The sequence below is a fragment of the Gadus macrocephalus genome, chromosome 23, assembly GCF_031168955.1.
Source record: "Gadus macrocephalus chromosome 23, ASM3116895v1".
In the NCBI taxonomy this organism is placed as follows: Eukaryota; Metazoa; Chordata; class Actinopteri; order Gadiformes; family Gadidae; genus Gadus; species Gadus macrocephalus.
Window position 1 is genome coordinate 13,552,859 of NC_082404.1, and position 24,539 is coordinate 13,577,397.

General features: G+C 45.8%; 2 protein-coding genes across 3 annotated transcripts; one reads left to right on the forward strand and one right to left on the reverse strand.

Moving 5' to 3' along the window:
* Positions 1 to 152: 152 nt before the first annotated feature.
* On the forward strand, positions 153 to 4,996 carry foxh1 (forkhead box H1). The gene is made up of 4 exons (XM_060045309.1): positions 153 to 778; positions 2,201 to 2,857; positions 3,437 to 3,541; positions 3,756 to 4,996. Exons 2-4 carry the CDS (start codon positions 2,336 to 2,338, stop codon positions 4,833 to 4,835), a joined length of 1,707 nt encoding a protein of 568 aa, XP_059901292.1. The 5' UTR covers positions 153 to 778; positions 2,201 to 2,335; the 3' UTR covers positions 4,836 to 4,996.
* A 1,593-nt stretch (positions 4,997 to 6,589) lies between these two features.
* On the reverse strand, positions 6,590 to 23,656 carry oplah (5-oxoprolinase, ATP-hydrolysing). Of its 2 annotated transcripts, none has more exons than XM_060044959.1 (28): positions 23,489 to 23,656; positions 22,438 to 22,633; positions 21,846 to 22,037; positions 20,715 to 20,829; positions 20,161 to 20,284; positions 18,985 to 19,180; positions 18,459 to 18,624; positions 17,535 to 17,673; positions 17,124 to 17,191; positions 16,381 to 16,556; positions 15,912 to 16,043; positions 15,625 to 15,737; positions 15,042 to 15,212; positions 14,527 to 14,664; positions 14,120 to 14,258; positions 13,757 to 13,869; positions 13,400 to 13,551; positions 12,765 to 12,925; positions 12,332 to 12,433; positions 12,007 to 12,181; positions 11,386 to 11,570; positions 10,893 to 11,039; positions 9,932 to 10,066; positions 8,862 to 9,011; positions 8,508 to 8,665; positions 8,003 to 8,163; positions 7,484 to 7,581; positions 6,590 to 7,252 (listed from the first exon to the last, which is right to left on the reverse strand). In XM_060044959.1, the coding sequence occupies exons 2-28, from the start codon at positions 22,606 to 22,608 to the stop codon at positions 7,094 to 7,096; spliced, it is 3,936 nt and encodes a 1,311-aa protein (XP_059900942.1). In that variant the 5' UTR covers positions 22,609 to 22,633; positions 23,489 to 23,656; the 3' UTR covers positions 6,590 to 7,093. The 2 variants fall into 2 exon arrangements, with proteins under 2 accessions (XP_059900942.1, XP_059900940.1); XM_060044957.1 differs by having other exon boundaries at positions 22,438 to 22,660; positions 23,489 to 23,655.
* Positions 23,657 to 24,539: the final 883 nt, after the last annotated feature.

Here is a 24,539-nt window from a genome sequence, read left to right on the forward strand (position 1 = left end):
GACAAGTTGCACACATGGCTTTTGTATTTCTAAAGGCAGGCCTATACTGACATATGTGGACGTTTCTGATAAGGGTTATTTGGAGATCATTGTCACAGTACCTTTGCCCTTGTTGAGGGGTTAAGCCTTGATGTGACAAGATACTTCCTGTTCATAAATATATATGAATGTCAAATGCATATAGGCTTCACAGAGGGGGCACTTGTTGGTCTGCCTGGTAAAGCAATCTACAGAAAACCTTATCTTGAGCAATATAGCACAGATGCAAATTATATTTTGGAGCTTCACTGAAACCAGAAGCAGCGACTGGGGGTGTATTGGCCTTCTCTTTGCAGATAACATGGGAATGTGTATTAGGTTGGTTGTTAAAAGGGAATGGCCTAGGCTATATATTAAGGAAAAAATTCCTGGATATATCTAATAGGCGTGTGCAGATTTTTACATGAGAATCATTGGCCTACCTTGGTTTATGCAACATCATAGGTCATCTTAAACACGTTTAATTGACCTTGCCGATTTGAACACTTTTTGCACACAGCATTTAACACATTTCTACCAAAAGTATTTTTGATTGATGCTAAAATGTAAACCACAGAGGGCGAAACCATGACCTATATCTAAACTCACTACCGAAACTGCGAGTGGAGGAGGTGCGGGGCACTTCCAAGTTCGTTCAGACTTCCTCAAAGGTCGTCGTATAAACACACATACGTTTATTCAAACGCAGATTCGTTAGGAGTGAAACCCCATCTTAACCGCATTGGCCTCACTGTTCATGGTAAGATCGAATTTGGTTTAAGGAAGAAATGTGGACTACTTGATTAACTGCAAGTTTGTTCCTTAACAACAAACGAGCTAAAATAGAATCACAGATGCATTCACTTTTATTGACATGATACACACTTGTTTCAACTCAATGCCAAAGGCACACACTTGTTTCAACTCAATGCCCAAGGGTTGTTTGCACTAGTTTAAACAGAAGCATGTTTATGTGGATTGCGTGAAGTCAAGTGCTTTGTTTAGGGGATGTGGATGGAGGCTAATTCCCAGATTGATCATTTAGCAAATGTATCTCCTTCGGTTGATCGGATGAATCTAGTCCCAACCAGGACATGTAGAAGCTTGTCGGTATACAAGCCATAGGCCTACACGTTATTTAATTGCCCCATGTGTTTCCCGAATATGCTAAACGGTACCTCTTGGGAAGAAACTTGTCTCTGGTTTGCCAATGGGAGTCATTCTAATCCAACTTGTTTTCACTATCTTGCTGGGAAGCAAGGGTTTGGACATTAGCACTACATTAACCTGAACAAAGAACGACGTGCATTCCCGAAACTTATTATTTCACTGTGAATGAAGTTCTGTATAGTGGCGTGGAGACCCCGGTGTGCGTAATGCACCCCCGGCTGATGTTCGCTGTCCTGGGCACTTAGGAGTACATCTCATATTTAAATAGGAATATTCACACTTTCCTAATGGCGCCACACATACTTGAGCTGTAATGCCCTGTCTACTTTAATACGGTGGTTCTTTTTTATTATGTGTTATAATAGAAGACCTATCTCCAGACAATTTTTAAGACACACACAAATCAACGTTTCTTTAGGACGATAACTCAAAAGAGAGGCATGATTTGGAGTTAAATGCGTCCTTATTAGTGTAAAAGGGTATTGCATTCTTTGCTTCGGGGCCTATCACTACATGTTCAACCCACATCAGTTTTGTATATTAGCATTCCTAATGTATATTGCTACCTCTGAAAAAGTGTTGATTACGTGTTTGACTAATGGTTTTTTTTAAAAGCAATATAGCCTACTCCACCTGATTTTTTTTTTTTAAATGGGTTAGGACAACAAATGCATACCACTCTACACAAATGTGTACAGTTTTGGTTGACATTTATTATAATTGTGTTGGTATGTGTAGGCCTAACTCTGCCATAAAAGTCAGAAGCAGTTGGATTTAACTTTTATTTTATTGACTCTTTTCAAATTCTCCCATATAAAATCCCCCAATAGCAAACATGTAGGAGTGGTGCTGATTTTTTTTTATCATAAATCTTATTCACAGTGTACCCCCAGTCATTCACCCACCTCCACCCCCATCCCCCGTGGCGACCAGTCATTCTAAACGCTCCATTCTCTCCTCGATTACCCAGCGGGATTTACATGAAACTGTTAATTGTTTGCTCTTCAAATAGAGTCCGCTTGGAGCCAGTAGTCTGCCGGCCAGAAGTTAAGGACCGACTCTCTCTCGCCCTACCCCCCTCAGTTGTCCTGTCCGACCACCACCACCCCTCCCCTCCAACCCGTCCAACCACGGGCTGCTGATCAGCATGACAAAGCAGCAGTGGATGGAACAGAGGGGCTTAGCACCCACCGCGCAGCCCTACCTAGTCCAGACACACCGAGACCCTCACCTTGACTCCCACAGTGTGAACGAGTACACGAGGAATTATAACCCTTCACACCGCAGTGTAGGACGCAGGTCTTCGTCACCCAAACACGGCTTTAGAGGATACTGCTCGTCCGATGCGTCTGGAAAAGATGCGCACCGGTTGGAGTCGCTAGGAGGAAACCCCGAGCAACGTAGGTCTACCGGTGCGACAGCCACTATGGATACAACTATACTACCTGAGAACTGTTTACTGTCTGGATCACCACCGTACCTGACGTCTCAAGCCAGGGTGGAGGTCACAGACGCGAGGCGTGAAGCGATGGATGTTGACGTGGAGAAGAACTCGGGGTGCAGTAGGAAGAAGAACTATCAGCGGTATCCGAAGCCTCCATACTCATACCTCGCTATGATCTCCATGGTGATTCAAAACTCCCCGGAGAAGAAATTGACGTTATCGGAGGTAAAGGTCAAACAATTTGCACATTGTTTGCGTAAACATTAATACCGGACAAGGTGGACACGGTTACGCATTGGAGTTGCGCCCTCCGATCATGATTTTACGCATGCTGTATTTGAGGCTCCAAAAGCCACTCGCATCGTATTAAGTATTAAGATATTTAAAATGTAATATTGTTTTCGTTATGGACAGTTGTTGTTTTTTGTTTGGTTGAACTATTACAGAGGAACGACGCATCACTGTTTTGTTCCCTGTGGTGACACTGAACGGCAACTAGGTGACATTTCAATGACACCGATTAAGTTTGATAAGACCGTACCTTAGATAAACCAGGCACCGGTTTGTGTTTTGATAAGGTATGTAGATAATCTAAATTAAACCATTGTATAGGACATTTGGTTGTATTTAGTAGCTATTATATTGTATATGATAGGCAACACAGATTACAAATGAAAAGGAGTGTTAACTGAAAAGAATAAGGGTTTATGTATGTGTTAGCCTATGTTTTCAAATACTTGAAGCATATTTTGTTGTTCTAAAAGTGACAGAGTAATCATTTATTTTCTCCTTTTTGTTGTTTAGATCCTGAAAGAGATCAGTACTCTCTTCCCGTTCTTCAAAGGAAACTACAAGGGATGGCGGGACTCAGTGAGACACAACCTCTCCTCATACGACTGCTTTGTGAAGGTTAGTGTCTTTTATATCGCACCCACTGTGGCTTTATATACTGTGGGTACACTGTAAGAGGGGGAAGGAGGTTAGGTGGGGGTTTGGGCGGAAGCATTCATCAAATAAGTGTGTGTTTGTTTACTTTGTGGCGGTGTTTGCTCGGTGCGAAGCTAAGCCGGATTGTATTTCACTTGAGTCTCACGTCACCCTCTCCTCCGTTCTCCGCGCGTAGGTGCTGAAGGACCCCGGGAAGCCCCAGGGAAAGGGCAACTTCTGGGCCGTGGAGCTGTGCCGCGTGCCCCTGGAGCTCCTCAAGAGGCAGAACACGGCCGTGTCGCGGCAGGACGAGACCATCTTCGCCAAGGACCTGGCCCCCTACATCCTCCACAGCCACACCCACAAGCCTTGGGACGAGCCCCCCCCTCCCCGGGACAACCACGTGACGTCCCTGCCCACCTCCTCCTCCTCCTCCTCCTCCTCCTCCTCCTCCGGCTCCTCCTACCCCTCTCCCCCGCGGGAGGACCTGTACCGCCCCAAGCTGGACTCCTCCTTCGCCATCGACTCCCTGCTGCACAGCCTGAGGCCCGCCAGCACGGGCGAGGCCGACGGCCGGGCCCACGGCGGAGACGGCTGGGGGGGGGAAGCCAAGCAGCCGCAGCCGCAGCAGCCGCAGCAGCAGCAGCAGCACCTCCACCTCCGGCCCTCCCCAAGGCCACGCTACACCTCCTCCGTGCGCAGCGCCTCGGCCAGCTCGGCCAGCCCCGCCTCCTCCCTCTCCGAGGAGGACTGGCGCCCGCCGCCAGCCCGGGGCGGGCAGCGGGCGGCGGCGGCGGCAGCGGGGGGCGAGGCCGGCTCGGACGACTGCGACGACTGCCGGCCCCCGCAGCACAAGTCGGCGCGGCGGGAGGGGGCCCCGGCGCCCTGGGAGCTGCCCACCTCCTACGCCAAGTACGCCCCCCCCAACACGGTGGCCCCGCCCAGCATGCGCTTCAACGGGGGCCCGCTCATCCCTCTGCACGGGGGGATGCCGCTGTACAGCTACGGGGCCTCGCCCATGGGGCCCGGTCACTTCCTGGGACACACCTATTGGCCCATCCTGCCCAGCGGCCGCATCTCCATCCAGCCCCCCGCCATCCTCATGGACCTGGACAGCATGCTGCAGTCGGTGCCCCCAAACAAGAGCGTGTTTGACGTGCTGGTGCCGGCGAGCCAGGGCTCACACCCGCACCCGCACCCGCACACGCACCACTCGCCGCTGGGTCAGTACACGCTACAGAACGGACCTCCCCTCAACAGGTACCCCCAGTACTGACGAGTACCCGTACTCGTGGTACGCAATGCCACTCAAAGAGACGTTTTCATGGACACACGATGTGATGAGTGGGGAGAGACCTTGTGTGGAGTGTTGTCATCCGGAGAGGAGCGTGAACTACAAAAGACTTGTTCGTGTCAGTATTAGCCTGAAGAAGAGCCGGGAGCTCTACCCATCCCACAGTTTGCACTGAGGATGATATTTGCACTATTGTTTTTTAATCTGGGTATTTTTCGTATGAGAGAATGCATCTGTTTTCAACCTACCTCGATGGGTGAATGTTTAATTTCTGATCTTTCACACAGAGAAATCATAAAGAGCAGTCGTTTTATTAAATTTGGCAGAAGGAAAAGATAACTATATAAGGGTTGTTCTTTTAGTTAAATTTTGCCTTGCATGTCCAAAAAAATGAAGTCGCAATCATTGGAGACACTTTATATACAATTAAATGACAATATCTACCTCAGTCTCTCGATGGAAAGGACTATGTTAGTTTGGACGATATAAACTGCAAGTTTACAATTCATGTTTTATCCATTCATGTATTCATGTTTTCCCCCATGTTTGTTCTGATCTTTTTCTTTCAAATCCTTGCACACATATCAGGCAATGCCAAGACTTGTTGGTGGTACTGCTATTTTTCTATCCCTTTTTTTGTCTTTTTTTTTTATACTTGACAATGAATGTTTGTACATTTATGTTCCTAAAGTTTTACAGTTGTTCCACTCAGGGTTTAAAAAGTTAATTTGTGTGCCACAGCACACAAATTGTAATGTTAATGTTCCAAAATGATACATTATCATTTGGTGGAATACATTTAAAGTGTCTTAAAAGAGTCTTAAATATTCCATGAATAAAGACTTCAAATTATCTACTGATGGTTGTACTTCCATTTCAATCAGAAAAATGGGTTAAACATAAACGAGTAAAATAAAGATGTAAGCTTTGTTTTCATGGGGGGCCACACACACACACACACACAGGCGCGCAAAGCTGATTTACATCACCAGTTCCCCAGCCGTCAGCCCCCTGCCGTGTCCGCTGCTAAGACCCCTATCTCTTTATCAGCTGCCCCTTGCATGCCTGCACTCCTTCTCCCCCAATCCCCCCTCATTCCTGATGGGTTGGGGGGGGACACCCTTTCACCAGAGCCATCACCCCCCCCTACCCCCCCCCCCCCCCCCACATGCAATCAAGTCTCATGCATGCCTGCACATGGAACCCTGCTGAGCTCTATCTTTAAACCGGCCTTTAGTGTAAACTCAGGAATTTATATGAACTGGCTATAAGGTTTGCCGACCGATCAATATCATGATTAGAGATGACCGATAAAAAGGTTTCGAGGTTCAAACTGGGCTTTTGGCACACATAGCGATGTTAGCTTGAAGTGATGGATACAGGGTTATTAATAACTTTGTAAGACAGAGGGAATTAGACATCCTGTCCAAAATATTGGTGGAAGAAAGGTTCAAATTACTGGAAAAAAAACTATTTGCGCGGCCAATTTTGTAGGCTAGACCAAAACTCCCAAGCACTTGGAGAAACTGAGATAGGGTTAGGGCTATTTTAAGTGAAATTATGCATTGATTAGATTAAGCTTGTTCTGAAAGTAATTATTTAGACTACTACAAACCCTCTAGTTGCCAATATAATGTCACATTTCTGCTGCTCTTTTATTTTAAGAGTCATAATGAATCATAATCTGAAAGGGAATCTGTTCATTTACTAACTAGAAAAAGGAAAAGTCACTCATATATATTTGAAGTGGGTTTTATTTGTTTGGTTATAAAATATACTCTGGGTTAAGAATAAGTCTGCAAAGTCTAAATCATCGACCGTAATCTGTACCGCTTTTACAACAGGATGGATTGAAGTAAATGTTGAATGTGGATTTCCTTTGAATACTCATATCAGAACTAGGCTTATCTTGCAGAACAGACATGAAACATCATTGCTACATCGAGTTGGCCCAACAAGTCCGATTTCAAGTATTTCCAGTTTGTACTGTTAGACAAATCCTACTATACTTATTTAAGTCAATGCAATGCAAATTGGTGGTATTACATGAAATCCAAAGATCTGTAAAACTGCAAACGCACTAATCTTAAACCGTGGACAACAATTCCTATTCTTCTAATAGTGGTGGAAAATGTAAGAGGTAGCTGACTTCTACATGAACATTGGTTGGAATGATGGTTCTATTAACTTTTTCTTTTCATCGTCCCATCCTTGGAAATAAAAGCATCCTAACATCCTTTTCACACGCCTTCCTGGGCCATGCGATACTCGAACACACTGCCTCTCTCGGGGAAGGTTTTGTTCAAGCGTCTGCGCTTGCTCTCAGACTTTGCGCCGTCTTCCCCCTCCTCCTCCTCCCCATACCCCCCTCCTCCAGGCGTGTATAGGCAGAACATGTCCTGTAGGGGGAGACAGAGTTAAGGTAAATCCAAGGCCTCAGTTGATAAGTCCTTCAAGAACAGTACACTGTGTGCCGTACCCGATAAGTGGAGTTACACTCTGACAAAACTTTTGTAACCATTAAAGTGAAGACATATTTGACTTAAAATGTGTCAAAATTAGGAACACATTCTTTCAGCCTCGGTTCACTGTGGGGAGACTTCTCGATATCATCATGAGTGAAGACTCACCCCAGGCTCCAGGGCGACGGACGTTTTGGCCCCCAGGTTGAGCACTCTGCCGTCGGCTCTGTGCAGCTGGTTCAGCCCAGAAGCCGCGCTCTTCCCCCCTGGAACGCAACCACAACGCACACATACAGGATTCACTACAAATAAGGCAAATAAGCTGGACAAAAAAAATGTTGGTTCGTAGAAAACACACCTAGCTAGTATTTAGTTAGCTAGGTTATGAGCTAGCTGGTTAAGCAAGTGTTGTAGCTAGTAACCACGTAAATATAGCATCGTCTAGGTTATTAGCCAGTATAGCAAGAGGAAGAGGAAGAAGAAGAGGAAGAAGAAAAAAATAACAAGAAGGAGGAATATGAAGTGGAGGAGGAATATACTCATAAAAACTCTTAACCTTTTGAAGTGAAATTGGGGATAGCGGTTTGCATTTTAAACAAAACACAGACATTCAGGTGAGATCAACGTAGGACTGAATGAAGAGCTCATTGATTTTTGTTGTTTTGGTGGAGCTAGGAGATAGGTTACCCATGATGCCGTACGGCCGGGTGGAGCGTCTCTCCGTCAGCACCGACAGCACCACCTTCTCCCTGAAGAGCAGCTTGCGGATCACCCCCTCCCCACCGCTGTACTTCCCTGCTCCGCCCGAACCGGAGCGCAGGGAGAACTGCTCCAACACCACCGGGTACCTGGGCACGGGAGCAGGCGGGGACAACATGGTTGGAAGAAATGGGGATTCAAATGTTTGGAATTTGAAAAAAAATATGTTGGGGGATATTACATTGACATTTTACATTTAGGGCATTTAGCAGACGCTTTTATCCAAAACGACTTCCAAGTACGATGATATGAATTTCAATTTCTATGGTTTACAAATTCAAATGCCATAAATGTATAAATTGTACAGGTTGAACTAAACAGAACAGACTAAACAGACATATATATATAAAAAATAATTCTAAATGGACATGAAAAAACTTTTTTATTTTTCCAACAAAACTTTTTTCCAAATGAAGGGACATCGCCGGCCCACCTCTTCTCCAGAATCTCGGGGTCGGTGATCCTAGTGTTGGTCATGTGACTGTGGACCCCGCTCCGCCCATGCCAGCTGGGCCCCGCCCCCGCGCCCCCGGCAACCGTCTCGTAGTAACCACTCGTCTCGTTGCCGAAAGAGATGTTGTTCATGCAGCCCTTGATGGAGACAGAGAGAGGAGAGACTAGGGGTGTGAGAGGGATTCACACACACACACACACACACACACACACACACACACACACACACACACACACACACACACACACACACACACACACACACACACACACACACACACACACACACACACACACACACACACGTCGATCCGGGCGTTGCCATGGCGCTCACCTGCGAGGCGGCGCAGACCTCGAACGCTCGGAAGATGACGTCGACGACTCGCTGCGACGTTAGGACGTTCCCCCCCACCACAGCTGCATTCTGGGAAGGCTGAAGGATGGACCCGGGCGGGATGACCACGCTGATGGGCGTCAGGCAGCCCTGCAGCCGGGGAGGAAGAGGAGGAGGAAGAGGAGAAGGAGGATACAGTTGAATTGTGTCTGAAGTATGTCCCTACAGCCTTTGTTGTAATCCTTTCAGCCTTTGTTGTAATCCTTTCATCTTGCACACACACACATACACACACACACACACACACACACACACACACACACACACACACACACACACACACACACACACACACACACACACACACACACACACACACACACACACACACACACACACACACACACACGGTGGACGTTTCAAACGACATTATTTTACATTTTGACTACCGTTTGATGACTCCTACATCTTGTCGAAAATGTCAGCAAACAAACAGCACAAGAGGCTGCTTAAACAGTGAACACCAATGTAGCGCTCACTACACGAAGAGTTTCTTGAAACAGACCACATTAATGGGAGGACTGGAATCTCAAAAGGGCGCCCAATTATTTCGATCCTTGTTTAAAAACATGTAATTCTCCCCGCAATGGAACAGACAAAGCAGAAGGACTCGAAAGACGATATAATAACCGACACGGTGAATGAAGCTAGGTTATGCTCAACCACCTTGTCACTCAGAGGCCCTTGCCAATTATTTTCAAAGCATCGCCAACTCTGGGGAAATAAAAGAATAAAGTCCAGAAGAGCTGAGGTGAATGTGGAGGAGGAGGATGAAGACGGCGAAGAAGACGGAGGAGGAAGAGGAGGAGGAGGAGGAGGAGGCGGCGGAGGACGATAAAGAGCAGGAGAAGAAGGAGGAAAGACGAAGAGTGAGAAGATGATGAGGAGGAGTAGGAGGAGAAGGATGAGGACGAAGAGGTGGAAAGACGAAGAGTTAGAAGATGAAGAGGCGGGGCAAAGGGGGGGGAGACATGAAGATGAAGAGAAAGATGGAGATGAGACGGGCCTACCTGATTGAGGGGGATGTCCTGGCCCACCATGCAGCGCAGGCAGTAGATGAGGGCCGAGAGGGTGATGGCGCGAGGGGCGTTGCAGTTCCCCCACACCTCGGTCCCGGTGCCCGTGAAGTCAAACACGGCACTGCCCTGCAGGTGGGGGGGGGAGCGGTTTGTAAACAAGGTTGAGAGTGAAGCATTTAAAGTAGACCATGGAGATTTATCACTAAGGTGAACATCAGCGGTATGTCGGGAATACGGGGATAAAGTCGGGGATAAAGGATGTAGAAGGAATTATGAAATCAGGCATTATAATTCAAATTCCGGTTCGGTACATATCTACCCTAGCCCTGGGTATACCCATGCTGCCTTGTGCGTGATTTCATTTCGCGCTGCTAAGCAGCCAAGATTCCATGTATCCGAATTTCGCCTGAGATAGCGAACCAATCACAGAACGGGGAGGGACGGCAAGACGATGACGACGTCTATTCGACACACCCATCGTCTTCTTCCTCATCGAATTTCTGTCACTCTACATACGTCATCTGGTATAATTGATACGATTGGCTATGAGCTACGTACAGACTCATATGATAGACATTCGTAGCGCCCAATAAACGGCTCCGGGCAATCGTGAACAACGCCTCAAATACGAGAAAATGTATGTGTGGTTCCCAGAACTCATCTCAATGTAGATTGAGATGAGGTCTGGCGTTAGCCAGGCTATATCTACCTACGGATGATATCATATCCAAGTTATAATCTTATAATTATATTCATGATAAAAGTGAAATTTGCCCCAAATATTCTTTAAACGTTAATGGACGAATAACTCTAAATTTCTTCATATTCGCCAGCGAGCTACAGCATGATATCAAGCCGTCTTTCTGGCCCTGAAGAGACCAAAGAACGTAGAACCATGGATAGTAGAACATATCCATAGGCAGAGGCTAAGCCCTCGGCAACCCTCAGTCACCTCTTCCTCGTTGATCTTGACCCGCAGCCTGATGGGCGTCCCGTCGTCCATGAAGTCCTCCGCCTCCACCTCCAGGCGGCCCGTCTGCTGCCGCCTCTTCAGGGCAAACTCCTTCAGCATGTCTCTGACCGCCAGCTCAGCGTTACTCTGCACACACACACACACACACACACACACACACACACACACACACACACACACACACACACACACACACACACACACACACACACACACACACACACACACACACACACACACACACACACACACACACACACACTAGCTTAAATTACTTTTGTGTAGGTAAATACAATGTGCCCACATATACAGCTGTCTATGCTCTGGGTTCTAGTGTTCTATGGCACATAATTCTGTTGAAATTGTGACATGGCAGTACAGCTACTGATCCTTTAAGAGGTCTGTCTGTCTGTCTGTCTGCCTGTCTGCCTGTCTGTCTGTGCGATCTTGGGACTTTAGCCGATCACCCTACCTGGATGTAGCCCATGTAGGCCTGAACCACAGCCAGCCCGTAGCCGTCAATCAACTCGGCCACCAGCTGGCTGCCTCTCTGATTGGCCGCCACCTGAGCGCGCAGATCCGACAGGTTGTCATGGAGATTACGTGTCCCAGAGCAGTCTGGGTACTTGGCTGGAGCCATGAGCGCCTCCGTCACGGCTGGTGGGGAAAAAACACAAAAACAGGATGGGAATAAAGGAAGGGCATGTCAAAGAGTATCAAGAATCCATGTTTTGGTCCTGTATCTGGTTGTTGGAATGAGGTGTGTTTTGGAGACATTCCTGATAAATTCCAGAAGTTCCTGGAACTCCACCAATGAAAAATAGAAGTATCTGTATTCCTCAATGCCTAAAGAGACAAACACTTTTTGAGTCATTGTATTGACGTTGGAACATGCAGAACTTTTCCTGTGTTTTTTCAACCTTGCCATCCCATGTTCTCCCCAAAGTATAACTTTGAGTAACCCAACACTTTTTACTTATTATTATTATTACTAATTTCATGATGTGTTTCTCTAACAACAAAGTCCCCCTAAAATGTTTTTCTTCTTCCAGTCACTTCACTATCTCTCCCCCGCCCTCTCTCTCTCCCTCACCCTCCTCTTGGAAGACCCCCCCTGTGACCAGTTTGAAGGAGGTGAAGACGGCTCCTTCCTGCTGCAGGGAGGTGGAGTTGGGGGGCATGGAGCCTGGGGTGATGCCTCCGATGTCGGCGTGGTGCCCCCTGCTGGCCACAAAGAACACCGGCCCGCTCACACCTCTCCTAAACACCTGGGGTGGAGTAGGGGAGAAAAGAGAGGGAAGTAAGTGAATGAAAATGTAAGCAGTATAAAAAAAAAAAAAAAAAAAAAAAATGGCAGCCAAACAAAGGAACAACCGACAGAGAGAACAAATAAACATGTGGTGGAGCGAGGTACTGACTGGGGTGATGACGGTGAGGTCGGGAAGATGGCTGCCCCCGGCACAGGGGTTGTTACTCAGGATCACATCTCCTTCTTTAAGGTTATCCCCCAGCGCTCGGATCTGTGGATCCAGAGAGACGTTACTTTCCTGGGTTTCAGGGTCATACACGGACACGCAACACGTGATATGGAATCATATCTACCTCAATCGTTCTTTTTATTTTATCGAGAGTATCTTCCCATACCGTGGATGCATACATTCTTAGCTTGGGAGGTCCACAGTGGGACACACACACACACACACGGACACACACGGACATACACACACTTGAGCATGCAGACACCAAACACAAGCACACACAAACTTGAGCATGCACACACCAAACACAAGCACACACACACACACGTGAGCATGCACACACACACACACACACACACACACACCCACACACCTGGTACTGCACCGTCTCCTGCATGGCCCCCAGGTGCACGGGGATGTGGGGGGCGTTGGACACCAGACCCCCGTCAGGCCCGAACACGGCGCAGGAGAAGTCCAGGCGCTCCTTGATGTTGGTGGAGATGGAGGTCCTCTGGAGGACCCGGCCCATTTGCTCTGCGGACACGGAGCGCTCGTCACCGGAGGAGATTCAGCGAATTTAGCCACAAGGCTTATTTTTCAATCTTCAACTAGTATACTATTCGGTCCCTTGGCAGCCATTTTTATCCAGAGCAACTTACAGTGCATTCGAGATCCATTTATAATATTCTTCAGTTCTAATTATATTTCTGTTAAAACTCATATTGTATTTTATTCTACTGTATTTTATTTATATTTTAAGCACAGAGTGTGTCACACAAACATTTCACTGCACATCCTGTATGAGTATGTGACTCAAATAAAATAAAAACCATTGAATCTTTGAATCTTGAATACACGCTGTTACTGAGAAGGTAAGGGGCTAGGTTCTATTGCTCAGGGAGGACTACATGTAGACTCTGGAGAGTGGGATTGAAACCCAGAACCTTTTGGCTTGGAGTCAACCAACCCATCCACTGAGACTGTTCTCCTTCCTCCCCCCTGGCTCACCAGCGATGCTCATGAAGCGGTGGGAGAAGATGGAGAGCTGCACCGTGTTCAGCTCGGTTCCCAGGGCACAGTGGGGGTCCGAGCCCACCGTTACACACACGTCCCCCCCCTCGGTCAGCTGGGCCTCGCAGCAGGGCTCCACCAGGATGGTGCTGGAGCACAGACGCACGCACACGCACACGCACACGCACAAAATGAATAACTATGCTACAAACATATTACACAACACATTGGCTATCACATATCACCCATTATTTTCAGTGATTCTGAAACCCTGTCGACTCAAAGCCCTGACCGAGACAGCCGTCCCCGATGGCTCACAGCTGAACCACGGTGACATCATTGACAAGAACCTACCTGTTCTTGTCAATGATGATGGCTGGTCCCTGGATAGTGTGGCTGCACGGTAGCTCCTCCCACAGATACACGCTGGTGTCCACGTAACCGCCCTCAAAGTAGCACTTGGCCGTCTGATTGGACACAAAAACACACGTTTTGTTAAGTGAATAGATTAGTAAATGCATAGCAAATACGTCTATTTATCAAGGTACTATGGTTAATGCAGCTGTATTCGGACGTTCTTGTCTTGAAATATCCTCCTGATCATTACTCCTAATATGTTGACATTTTTCTTGTTCTATTCATCAATAATTGATATCATTTACTAATTTGTGAATGCATATATTTTTGTGAATGAACGTTTTGTGTGTGTTCATGTACCGTGACGGGCTTCGCCCTTCCGTCGCCCGTCTTTGCCTTGACGACCGATTGGATGCCTGATTTCCCAGAACCCCTCACTCTGATGTCGTCGACCATGATCGCTCGGTCCGGGATGGTGAAGCCAAACTCCTTCAGATAGCTGCAGAGGGCCAGAGACAGAGAAGAAAAACAGAGAGGGAGAGACCAGGTGCGACGGTTTAGTCACATTAGGAAAAGTGAAAGAAGTGAAAGATAGTGTCCCGGCGAAAGTGTTTGACTCCTAGCCAAAAGGTACAGCGTTCGATTCCCTTCCCCCACCCTCACCACAAGTTCATTGTCTTTATTCATCTCGGATATTTAAGTAGTTTGTCTCACAAAACACAAATTCCTCCAAACATGAAACACAACATATGAACAAACTAAATTACCGCTTGGTGAACCCGCTGCGGAAGTCTCCCGAGCGACAGGATTGGGCGTTGCCAGGGTAACCGTCGGCGGACACCATAAGTGCGCAGTCGGTGCCCTGGTAGCGAAGGTGAAGGAACACCTCCATGTTGATCTGACCACTGCAGAGGAGGAGAGAACAACGGCCCCTTCAACTCAAGACTATGGGAGCGTAAATCTACTATCAAAGCCATAGAGAAATACAAAGTAACTACAATTCACGTCACAATAAATACATACATTTCAGAGATATTTCACAATTGAATTGACTTCATTTGCTTTTGTGCTTAATATATTTCACTTTTCACTAATTCATTTTACTTAATAAATCTCGAAATATAAGGATAAACGGTAATATTAAAACTGTAAATCAATGCATTGCATTCTCCCACAACCTGCGGCTGAATGTTTGTTTTGACCTCCATCATGCGTATCGTACACATCCCTTCACGTATACGGGCACATGCGGGTGTTTCCCATAAACCACGTGGAGGCTGACCTGCTGAAGCTCCGTGCGCCGAGTGTGTCTCTGCAGCGCCGCGTGAGCTCATCCACCCTGCGGTCCAGCTCCTTGTAGGAGGCCTGGCTGTACTGCAGCGAGCAGGGCTCCTGCACCTCCTCCACCACGTCGGCCAGGGCCAGGCCGTAGGCAGAGAGCACCCCGCTGTACCTGGGACACACGGGGGGGGGATCAGAGACATGGTAGACCTCGCTTTGGGGAGCCAGTCGATTTGGAGTGTTACGATTTGTGCAGGGTAAACGATATCGCAGAAATAAAAACTTGGCCCCGGATTTTCTGCACAGAATACTCCCAAACTAAAGAATACATAGAAAATGGTTTGTTTATATGTGTAAAACACCCATTTAATTGTATTGTTCTTCAGTTCAGGTTTATTCTGAGGACGACAATACAGGCTTTGTGTTTATTGATGAATGGAATCAGATAACAGAGTTTGAGTGCTTGAAGTTTGGTTTTGAGTGTCATTATTTTTTTGTCGTTTAGTCGTTTCTTTTCCCAGGAAACTGTCTCTTTTATATAACAGTTTCCACACACAAATACACAAACATGCCTCAGGCCTTACTTGTGTATGAAGACTGACTTCATGCCGAGGGCTCTGGCGATGGCACATGCGTGCTGCCCGCCCGCACCTCCGAAACAAGCCAGGACATGCTGGGATGTGTCGTGACCTTTGGCCTGTGATGGGACAGTCAGATGTCATTCAGTCAATGGTATATTATCATGCGAATAAATACATTAAAAATGAAAGCAAAGACACCGGCTTCAATATACAAAGTGACATTTTTGATTCGACAATCTCAATGAACATTTTCTCGACTATAAAGCATATAAAATAAACGCCCACGCTACCTGCGTCAGGGCTCTGATTGGCCGGCACATCGCCTCATTAGCCACTCGGATGAATCCCATGGCGACCTCCTCCACCGTCATCACAGACTTGCTATCTGGACACTTTCTCTTGCCGCGCTCACTGCCATTGGACTGTAATGGGATATTATAAAAAATTATATTACAAGACATTTGGTCATTAAATAAATGACAGATGTTAAGTAATAAAGCATAAACATGTTTATTTAAACCTTCACTTTGGAAGTGTTCTCATTAGCAGCCTCTAGTGGTTACAGTTGTAGCTTCAGTTATATATATATATATCTTTTTAGTGGGAGGGTCAGAATAAAACAGTTTATAGAGAAATATTCCCTAGATGAGATTATTCCAGAGTCTTCATTTTTCTCGAGTCTTCATTTTCTGCCCATGTGATTAGTACACAAGGGCAAGAAAATCCATTGTGGAAGAAACAAAGAAAAAGCTAGGACACCTGTGATTGGCTGGAAGACAGGAAGTGGTTGATGTCCTTGGCCAGGCTGCGGAAGTGCTTGAGGGACTCCTCCAGGGACAGGGGCTGATCCTCCCCCGGGCCGAAGATCCGGGGGAAGAAGCTTGGCATCAGACGGCCCAGCACCAGATTAGCGTCCGTCACGGTTAAAGGACCGCCTGGGAGAAGCACAAGAGGGAATTTAGACTCTTTAGAAACTATTAATGTTAGCTGTACTGGGAAAAGCTATCCCAGTACCGGTAACTGGGAGCTGGACCAGCTTTTCCCAGGACTGGATACGTTAATAGTTCAGTCTGTGTTTTACTGTACAACTCTGCGATGAAATGGAAGGCAAACAGACAGTGAAACGATAGATGATGCAAGAGCCAGATTCTTCGGAATAATAATTCACAATGTTCATTGTGTATACAAAAGGTATTAAGGTCAACAAGATATATTTTCATAACCCTTAAGCGTGAAGGATAATATAAAGGATGCAACATAACACTAATCAAACAAATTTGTGGACAACGATGGATGCATTATGTAGAATGATTTTAGTCTGGAGAACTTCTGCCAAGCAGAGGAATGTGTATGACTGTGAAAGCTTGACTGATCTAAAAAGGAGACAAGAGCTGAACAGGGAGGGAGGGAGGGAGGGAGGGAGGGAGGGAGGGAGGGAGGGAGGGAGGGAGACTAGGTTGAATGAAGAACCAGGGAAAGTGAGATAAAAGGTCAAAGGTTACCCTTTCTGTAGCAGGAGGGCCCAGGATGTGCCCCTGCAGACTCTGGCCCCACCACAAACATCCCCGACCTGAGAGAGAGATTATTTTAATAACTTAGAGATAGAATTCCATTTTTGTATTTTAACATTGTTTTAAATTTTCATTTCCCATGCAAATAAAGCCCTTTAAACCTTGAGGTAGTATATTCCTTCATTCTTTCGCTCACCCTTTGTTATTTTGCAATTAAGCATCCAATGTGAATTACATAAACATAATTGTAAATGTCAGAATCCACAACTATTATACAATTAAAAACTATCACTATATTACTACAGAAACGCCTGCGACGGGATATGATGCCATAAGGACGTGCTTCTCAGGATAGGGTTGGCTCCGTGTCAGAGCACCTCGCCCCGGCGTTCAGCGGCTGACCTGAAGAAGAGGCGGGATCCACCACCGGCCGCCACCGTGTTGATGTCCAGCTGGGGCGCCTGCAGCGTCACACCCGCCGTGGTGGCCTCGAACACGTGCTCGTACTGCCCCGCGTAGCGACTCACGTCCGTGGACGTTCCTGGAGGGGCCACCATGAAGGGGGTTTATACTGGGGTAGGGCGGAGCTGGCTCTGCCTGGTTTTAATGCGCCACATGAATGCTAATTTGACTTGTTTGAAATCATGAGCAGGATGGTGAGGAAGGAGTGGAAAGTCGGATGAAAGAGAGAAGGAATTAAACTTTATAGTTGTTTTTTCATGTTTGGATTTGGTTGATGTTTTTTTTTTAAATGTGCTTTTGCTTTTGAGACAATAAAGACAGAGGGGAAAGTGGGATGAAAGAGAGAGGGGATGATATGTCGCAGAGGACTGCATGTGGGATTGAACCCAGGCCACGAGAAGGGTGTGTTGACATATTCACTTTGTTCACAGTCAAATAATGTATAGAACAAGCAAAGAAAAATGGAACGTCAAATGTGGTTGCACAATAACAGCCTCTTTCAATAATTGTTTGAACATGTGAATGAATGATGATATGAATATGCACTTCTTTTTTTTTTTTACACAAATCGTATCAATTATACAACCACACAATCTGTATTTTTTATGTGGCACGGACACCTTTAGATTTCACACTTTCAGAAAGAGACGCCGAGATCGTTTATTGGCCTGTGGCACAGCATATGCCGTTCCACCTGAACGGCAGTTACCGTTCCTGAACGGCATATGTATGCGGTGGCACATGGCCAATAAACGATCTCGGCGCCACTGCTTTCAGATCAATGCTTCCTGTGTAGCGTTACAGAATATCTTTTCACTAACATTAGCAACATGCTAGCATTATAGGGTCACCCGTGCTACCCACCTCCCATGTCGAACCCGATGACGGCCTTCTGCTCCGTCTGGCTGTACGAGGTGATGGCGTACCCCACCACGCCCCCCGCGGGGCCCGACAGCACGGCCCGCGAGCCGCAGAACTGCTCCATGGGGGTCAGGCCCCCGTCGGACTGCATGAACAGCACATCCACGTCCTGCCGGGGGGGGGGGGTCAAAGGTTAACTTGTGTGAAGCTTTTAAAGTTTTAAAATGCTGAAATGCAGTTTGGGTCAAAATGATGTACATATTTCCCAGCAATATTTGTAAATAGTTTAGGTTCTTCGTAGTGCACACGCGTGACATACAAGAAAAAAAATTAACTTTTGAATTGCAGAGTCATTATAGCAGCAGGGGAGGCAGTGTCAGGTGTAAGCATGAACACACACACACACACACACACACACACACACACACACACACACACACACACACACACACACACACACACACACACACACACACACACACACACACACACACACACACACACACACACACACACAGCTCCAGCTGACCTTCAGGCCACCCTTGAAGCCCGAGGTGAAGCCCTTGAGGTACTGCCGGATCTTGGGCGTGAGGTAGGCGTCGGCACACACGGTGTAGCCCCGGGGCACGGCCCGCACCATGGGCATGACCTCGCTGGACAGGGACACCTGGGAGAAGCCCAGGCGCCGCGCCAACGCCCCCACCGCCTTCTCATGGGCCGACCATCTGGTGGGGGTGAGAGGGAGAGTGGGAGGGAGGGGGAGGAGAGAGTGGGGGGAGAGGAGGGAGGAAGTGGGGGAGAGAGGGAGGGAGGACAGGGGTAAAGAAAAGAAAAGAAAGAAAGAAAGAAAGAAAGAAAGAAAGAAAGAAAGAAAGAAAGAAAGAAAGAAAGAAAGAAAGAAAGAAAGAAAGAAAGAAAGAAAGAAAGAAAGAAAGAAAGAAAAAGCAGTTCAGAGTGATGTGTGCACGCATGTCCGTCATGTGATTCTTATGTAACCGTGTTGACGCAGGGGGGTGTACCGTTTATCTTTCCCACTGCCCCCATCCACCTTTTCCTATTATCTATACATGCCCGTATCCAACCTTTCACTTGTCTATATAATGTAGCCAAATCTCAATGGTAAGCTGACGCCTTGCCCCAAGATCTCTTTCATACTTTGAAGCTTCTTAAAACATTGTGAAACAGGTGAAAGGTGAATGTGCTATATGAGAGCAAACGCAGCAGGGTTATGATAATGACAATGGTCGGGAATCTAGGAGAAGGAACAGACTGTATTTTTGTTCAGGTATTTTTCCATGAGCCTCATCCTGCCTGTGAACTATATGATGAGAAACAGTTCACCATTCAACACACAACTCAACACAGCACTCAACAATTCTATGCTACAGCAAAAGATATCGACAAAAACATTCAAAATACCAGTGTGAAGGCAAGGGAGTGAAACAGTTATTCAAGTAACTCAGTAGCATGATAAGGAAAATATATTGCTCATAAAATTAGCCGCTGGCAAAATAACAATCGATAAGACTCTAAGGTAGATAAGAGAAAAGTTGAAAGGAGTGCATGTCAAACATTGTTTGTAAGAGAAAGTGACCGGATGAGAGTGAGATACAGCGCCCAGGAGTCAGACGCCGGGAAGAAAGTACATTTTTCAATGTTTATATACATTGCAAAGTTGAAGTTAGATACAAGTCATACTACTGACGTATATGAGTGCAACAGGAGGACGGCCAGGCTGGTGATACCACGAGACAGAACTCCCTTCAAGTCCTTTTCAACGCTCTTCAGATCCAGCTCTCTCCACACCTCCAGAGAATCCCCTGTGCTGCCTGAAGAGAACACACCACAGAGAACACAGTGAGCGCCACCCACTAAGGCATAAAATAGAGCCCGACCGATACTGGATTTTAGGGGCCGATGCTGATACCGATATCAATAGATCGTCCGATATTCAAAATATGGATAGATCAACCTTTAATCTCCACAAAGAACATGATGCAAAACTGTTAGTGTTGGGAGTGTTTTTACGGATGTGCTCTGTTGAGAGGTTTTAGAGGATTTATAAAGCGGTGATTGTGTTAATAAATTGACAACATTCCTTTTATATCTGTAAAGAGATACGCCAAATTCGATATATCTCTGATAGGCAAATATTGGCCTTTACACATTGGCTAAAATTGGCCAACAAATAAATAGTTTGGGCTCTAGTATGAATGTCTTCCGGTCAGAGCCAGCTAAGCCCAGGTACCTATGGCATACCTTTGACGGTACGTTTTGGGTCTTTCCTTGGGAGCTGGCAGCCCTCCTGTTTGAGGACGACTCTCTCGTCGACCTCGATGACCTCCTCGTAGAGCACGTCAGGCATGGACATCTCCTGTGGTGTCATGTTTAAAACACAGGTTCAAAGCGGCCCGCACTGTTTGCATGCTTACATTCACATCCCCCTGAGAACGTTAAGCGCTGTTTAAGTTTTAGGAAATACGGCTTTAAAAGTACACACACATGACCAGAAAAGTGTAAGCGGGTATTCTAAGAATGGATAAAGGATGTATATTTCTTTAAAGTTGTCTTGTAAAAAAACAACTATGTGTTTAACCTCTGTATAGTGGACGGTATCTTTTGCTCTGACAAACGTAGAAAAGTATAACATTCGACCCTTTTAAGATTAGATAAGAGCTGAAGCGATATGGTCAGGACGGCTTTGGGGGAGTTCAGTGTAATTTGTACATGTTTCGCACAGGGGGGTCAGCTTTAGCTGCGTAGACAATATATAATTTACAGATATTAACAGCTGAGACCAGGATTTATAAGTGAGCACAGAATCCACTAATGGAAAACCGGTCTTGGGAGCAAACTCCAGCAGCACTCTCTTCAACGCATTAGCTATTGGACCACACCAGCATGCCTACTTAGAAAACAGTCCAAACCCTGCATTCCTTTGGTTTGAGTCAGTATGTAAACCTAAATAATTGTCAACCCCAATGCTAAGCTCATAGTACTACATTACTGAGGCATAATAAAAAAGGGAAATAACTAAGTATTGTTTTTTGGCGGCGTATGTTATGTAATCTTAACATTACTTTAATACACAATTTGCTGCTGATAATCATTGGCCCTGTCCCAGATCGGTAGTAACCCATCCATGAATTATCTATGATGGTGTACCATGGAAGTGATTTTCATAATAAATCATACGATAAAGAAGTGAATGATTGACTGTCAAAAGAGTTTCAACACAGTGTCGTGTTTCCTAACACAACACAGTGGCATAACCATATTTATCAGTACTGATAAAAAGTCTGTAGCAATCGATGATGATGTGTATGGATTGCTTGAGAGCTTCCTTCTGAAGACTTGACGAAGAGGGAAATAAAACCAGTTACTGCTAACCAGATCAAAGAGCTTGGGCCTGGCCTGTGTGCCGATGTGCAGCAGATCCTTAAACCCCTTCGTGACAAGAAGGGCGGTCCTTTCTCCTTCTCTTTCCAGCAGCGCATTGGTCGCCACTGTGGTGCCCATTCTGATCCAGCCAATCAGAGAGGTGTCCACCGGCTGCTCCCGTGGGAAAAGCTTGCCAGTTTCCTGTCCAAACAGACACCAAAACAGCAACAACAAAAACGGTAAAAAGTATGGCAACAGTCAAATTGGGAAGTGACAATTATAAAATATATGCATTCAGGTTTAAGCATGCAAGCACATTTTAAAAAGGTTCAATAGACAGACAGACAGACAGGGACACACACACACACACACACACACACACACACACACACACACACACACACACACACACACACACACACACACACACACACACACACACACACACACACACACACACACACACACGTCCTTGTATCCTCTATTGGTTTACAGGTTATTCACGGCTCTGACAAACAGGCATCACTGCCAAGAGGGCCCAAACAAAGCCATTTCCACTACTCACACACACATACTTAGTACAGCTTCTTGTTCAGCTCACCTCCTCCAATACTCTGCGAATCCCCTCTGTGGGAGCGTCCTTGTAGTTCTGGGGGTCCCGAGACAGAAGTTTCAGGACCCGCTCGCTACCATCTGGAAGCCTGGCGAACACATCGGTGAAGGTGCCACCCCGGTCAATAGCGAAGTCGAACTTCCCCTCAGTTTCAGCCATCTTGACTCGACAGGGAACGCTATTCCTAAATGAGTGAAAAGCTGGATCCAAGCTGAAACACATGCCGACGGTTATAAAATGCATATTGAATGACAATTACATGTTGACAGTTATAAATACTATTTTTTAATGTCATTAATTTTTGTCTTGCAGTTATTATTTTATGCAAACATAAACGACACAACTGCAATGCAAATCGAACATGCTTAAACCTTAATTCAGGCACAAACACAAATAATGTTAAAACATAAAGATATATATATATATATATATATATATATATACATATACATATACACACACACACACACACACACACACACACACACACACACACACACACACACACACACACACACACACTACAGGGTGTATGGGCCACTGATGAAGAGCTGATATAAAGTAGGATAAATCTAAGTCGTAGATATGTAAAGCTCTGAATGATACAACTCGAAATTGGTGGGTTTCAAATAGAAAGAATCAGAGAGGGAGAATACAGATGGGACATGCCGTTCTTTTCATCGTTGAAGGATACATTTCATTCTGCAATTGTAAGCCTACACTTCCTGACATTCAACCTGTAATGTTCCGAACCAAAACCTTTGGTAGAGAGCAGAGAGTAGAGACACAATCTATAACTTGTTGTTTATCGTAAATGAAAGCGAAGAAGGGCTGCAAGCGAGGTCAACATGTTAAAGTGTTATGGTGCAGGACAGCTATATTTAACCAGAAAAAGCAATACATACATTCACAGGATTGTGTTGGAGTTAAAACGCTGTGAACTCAGGCTGGTCATATCTGCAGCTTACATTTAGCATAAGCACTCATACAACTCCATAATCATAATAGGACATTATTTTGCCTGGTTTGACACACGTACCTCGGTGGTTATTGTGACTGCACGGGGTTCTTTCCAAAAAACTATTTCAACCTAAATTCGACACTTCCACTATCCAGTCAGTCCTTGCATGCAAACTAATCGTGACTCGGAACCAGAGATGTCGGACACTTGATTTTGTATTTTGCTCAAGCACTCGCTCCGCCCCGTCAACGCACTGCCAATAGCCTGCATGGATACTTTCTGTCTCCCCACAGACGCCGTGCCTTTGGTACTGCAACCTTGAACTACATCTCTGTGTACTAGTCAAATAAGGGGTTTATTCACAGCTTTTAACCAATACTGTGGTTTAACAGCAATAACTATTTGTAATGTATGGTGGGGAATTAATTGAATAATTTAGAATAGTTCGTGGAAGGAGAGGATTACCATGCCTGCCCTCCGGCTCCATCTAGTGGCGAATAAGTGATCCACCCATACGTAGATATAATAGACCGATAATGCATCCAGGATAGATAGATAGAGCCCCTTCTGTTTGATTTTCCCTGACCGTATGCCTCTGCCAGTTGGATACAAATTAACGACTTGGACGTGAGATTAGTAGCCTTCAGATGTATAGCAAATTTGTGTGGTTGCAGAGGAAAGACAGGAGAGTGGAAGATTGTCTGCAATATACCTTTTGGTAAGCCGGTTAGCGGCCCTGATAGGGATCCTAATGTTTTTTTTTTTGTTTTTTTTATTAAAGTACGGATAAGAACCTTATTGCCTAGAGAGGATTCTTCTGTTTTCATATGTGTTATTACAATACAGTCCCCCTACAAGTGCCTTCCCGTTACAGCATGTTATTACAAACTTCCCAATGTCTCCAAGACTTCGTTGGATATACAAAATGTATGTTACAGAACACATTCACTCACTCCATCAGAGACAGTTGGGAGACATCCTCACTACGTGATGATATTCGTGCCAGGGGCCTTTTTGTTTATCAGTTGGCAGTTTTTTCTATTGATGGTATTTTTCTTGTCACGTGACTAAAACGTTCGTAATAACACTCATAGCAACCAATCAACATCCATTTAGAATTATGCATTTA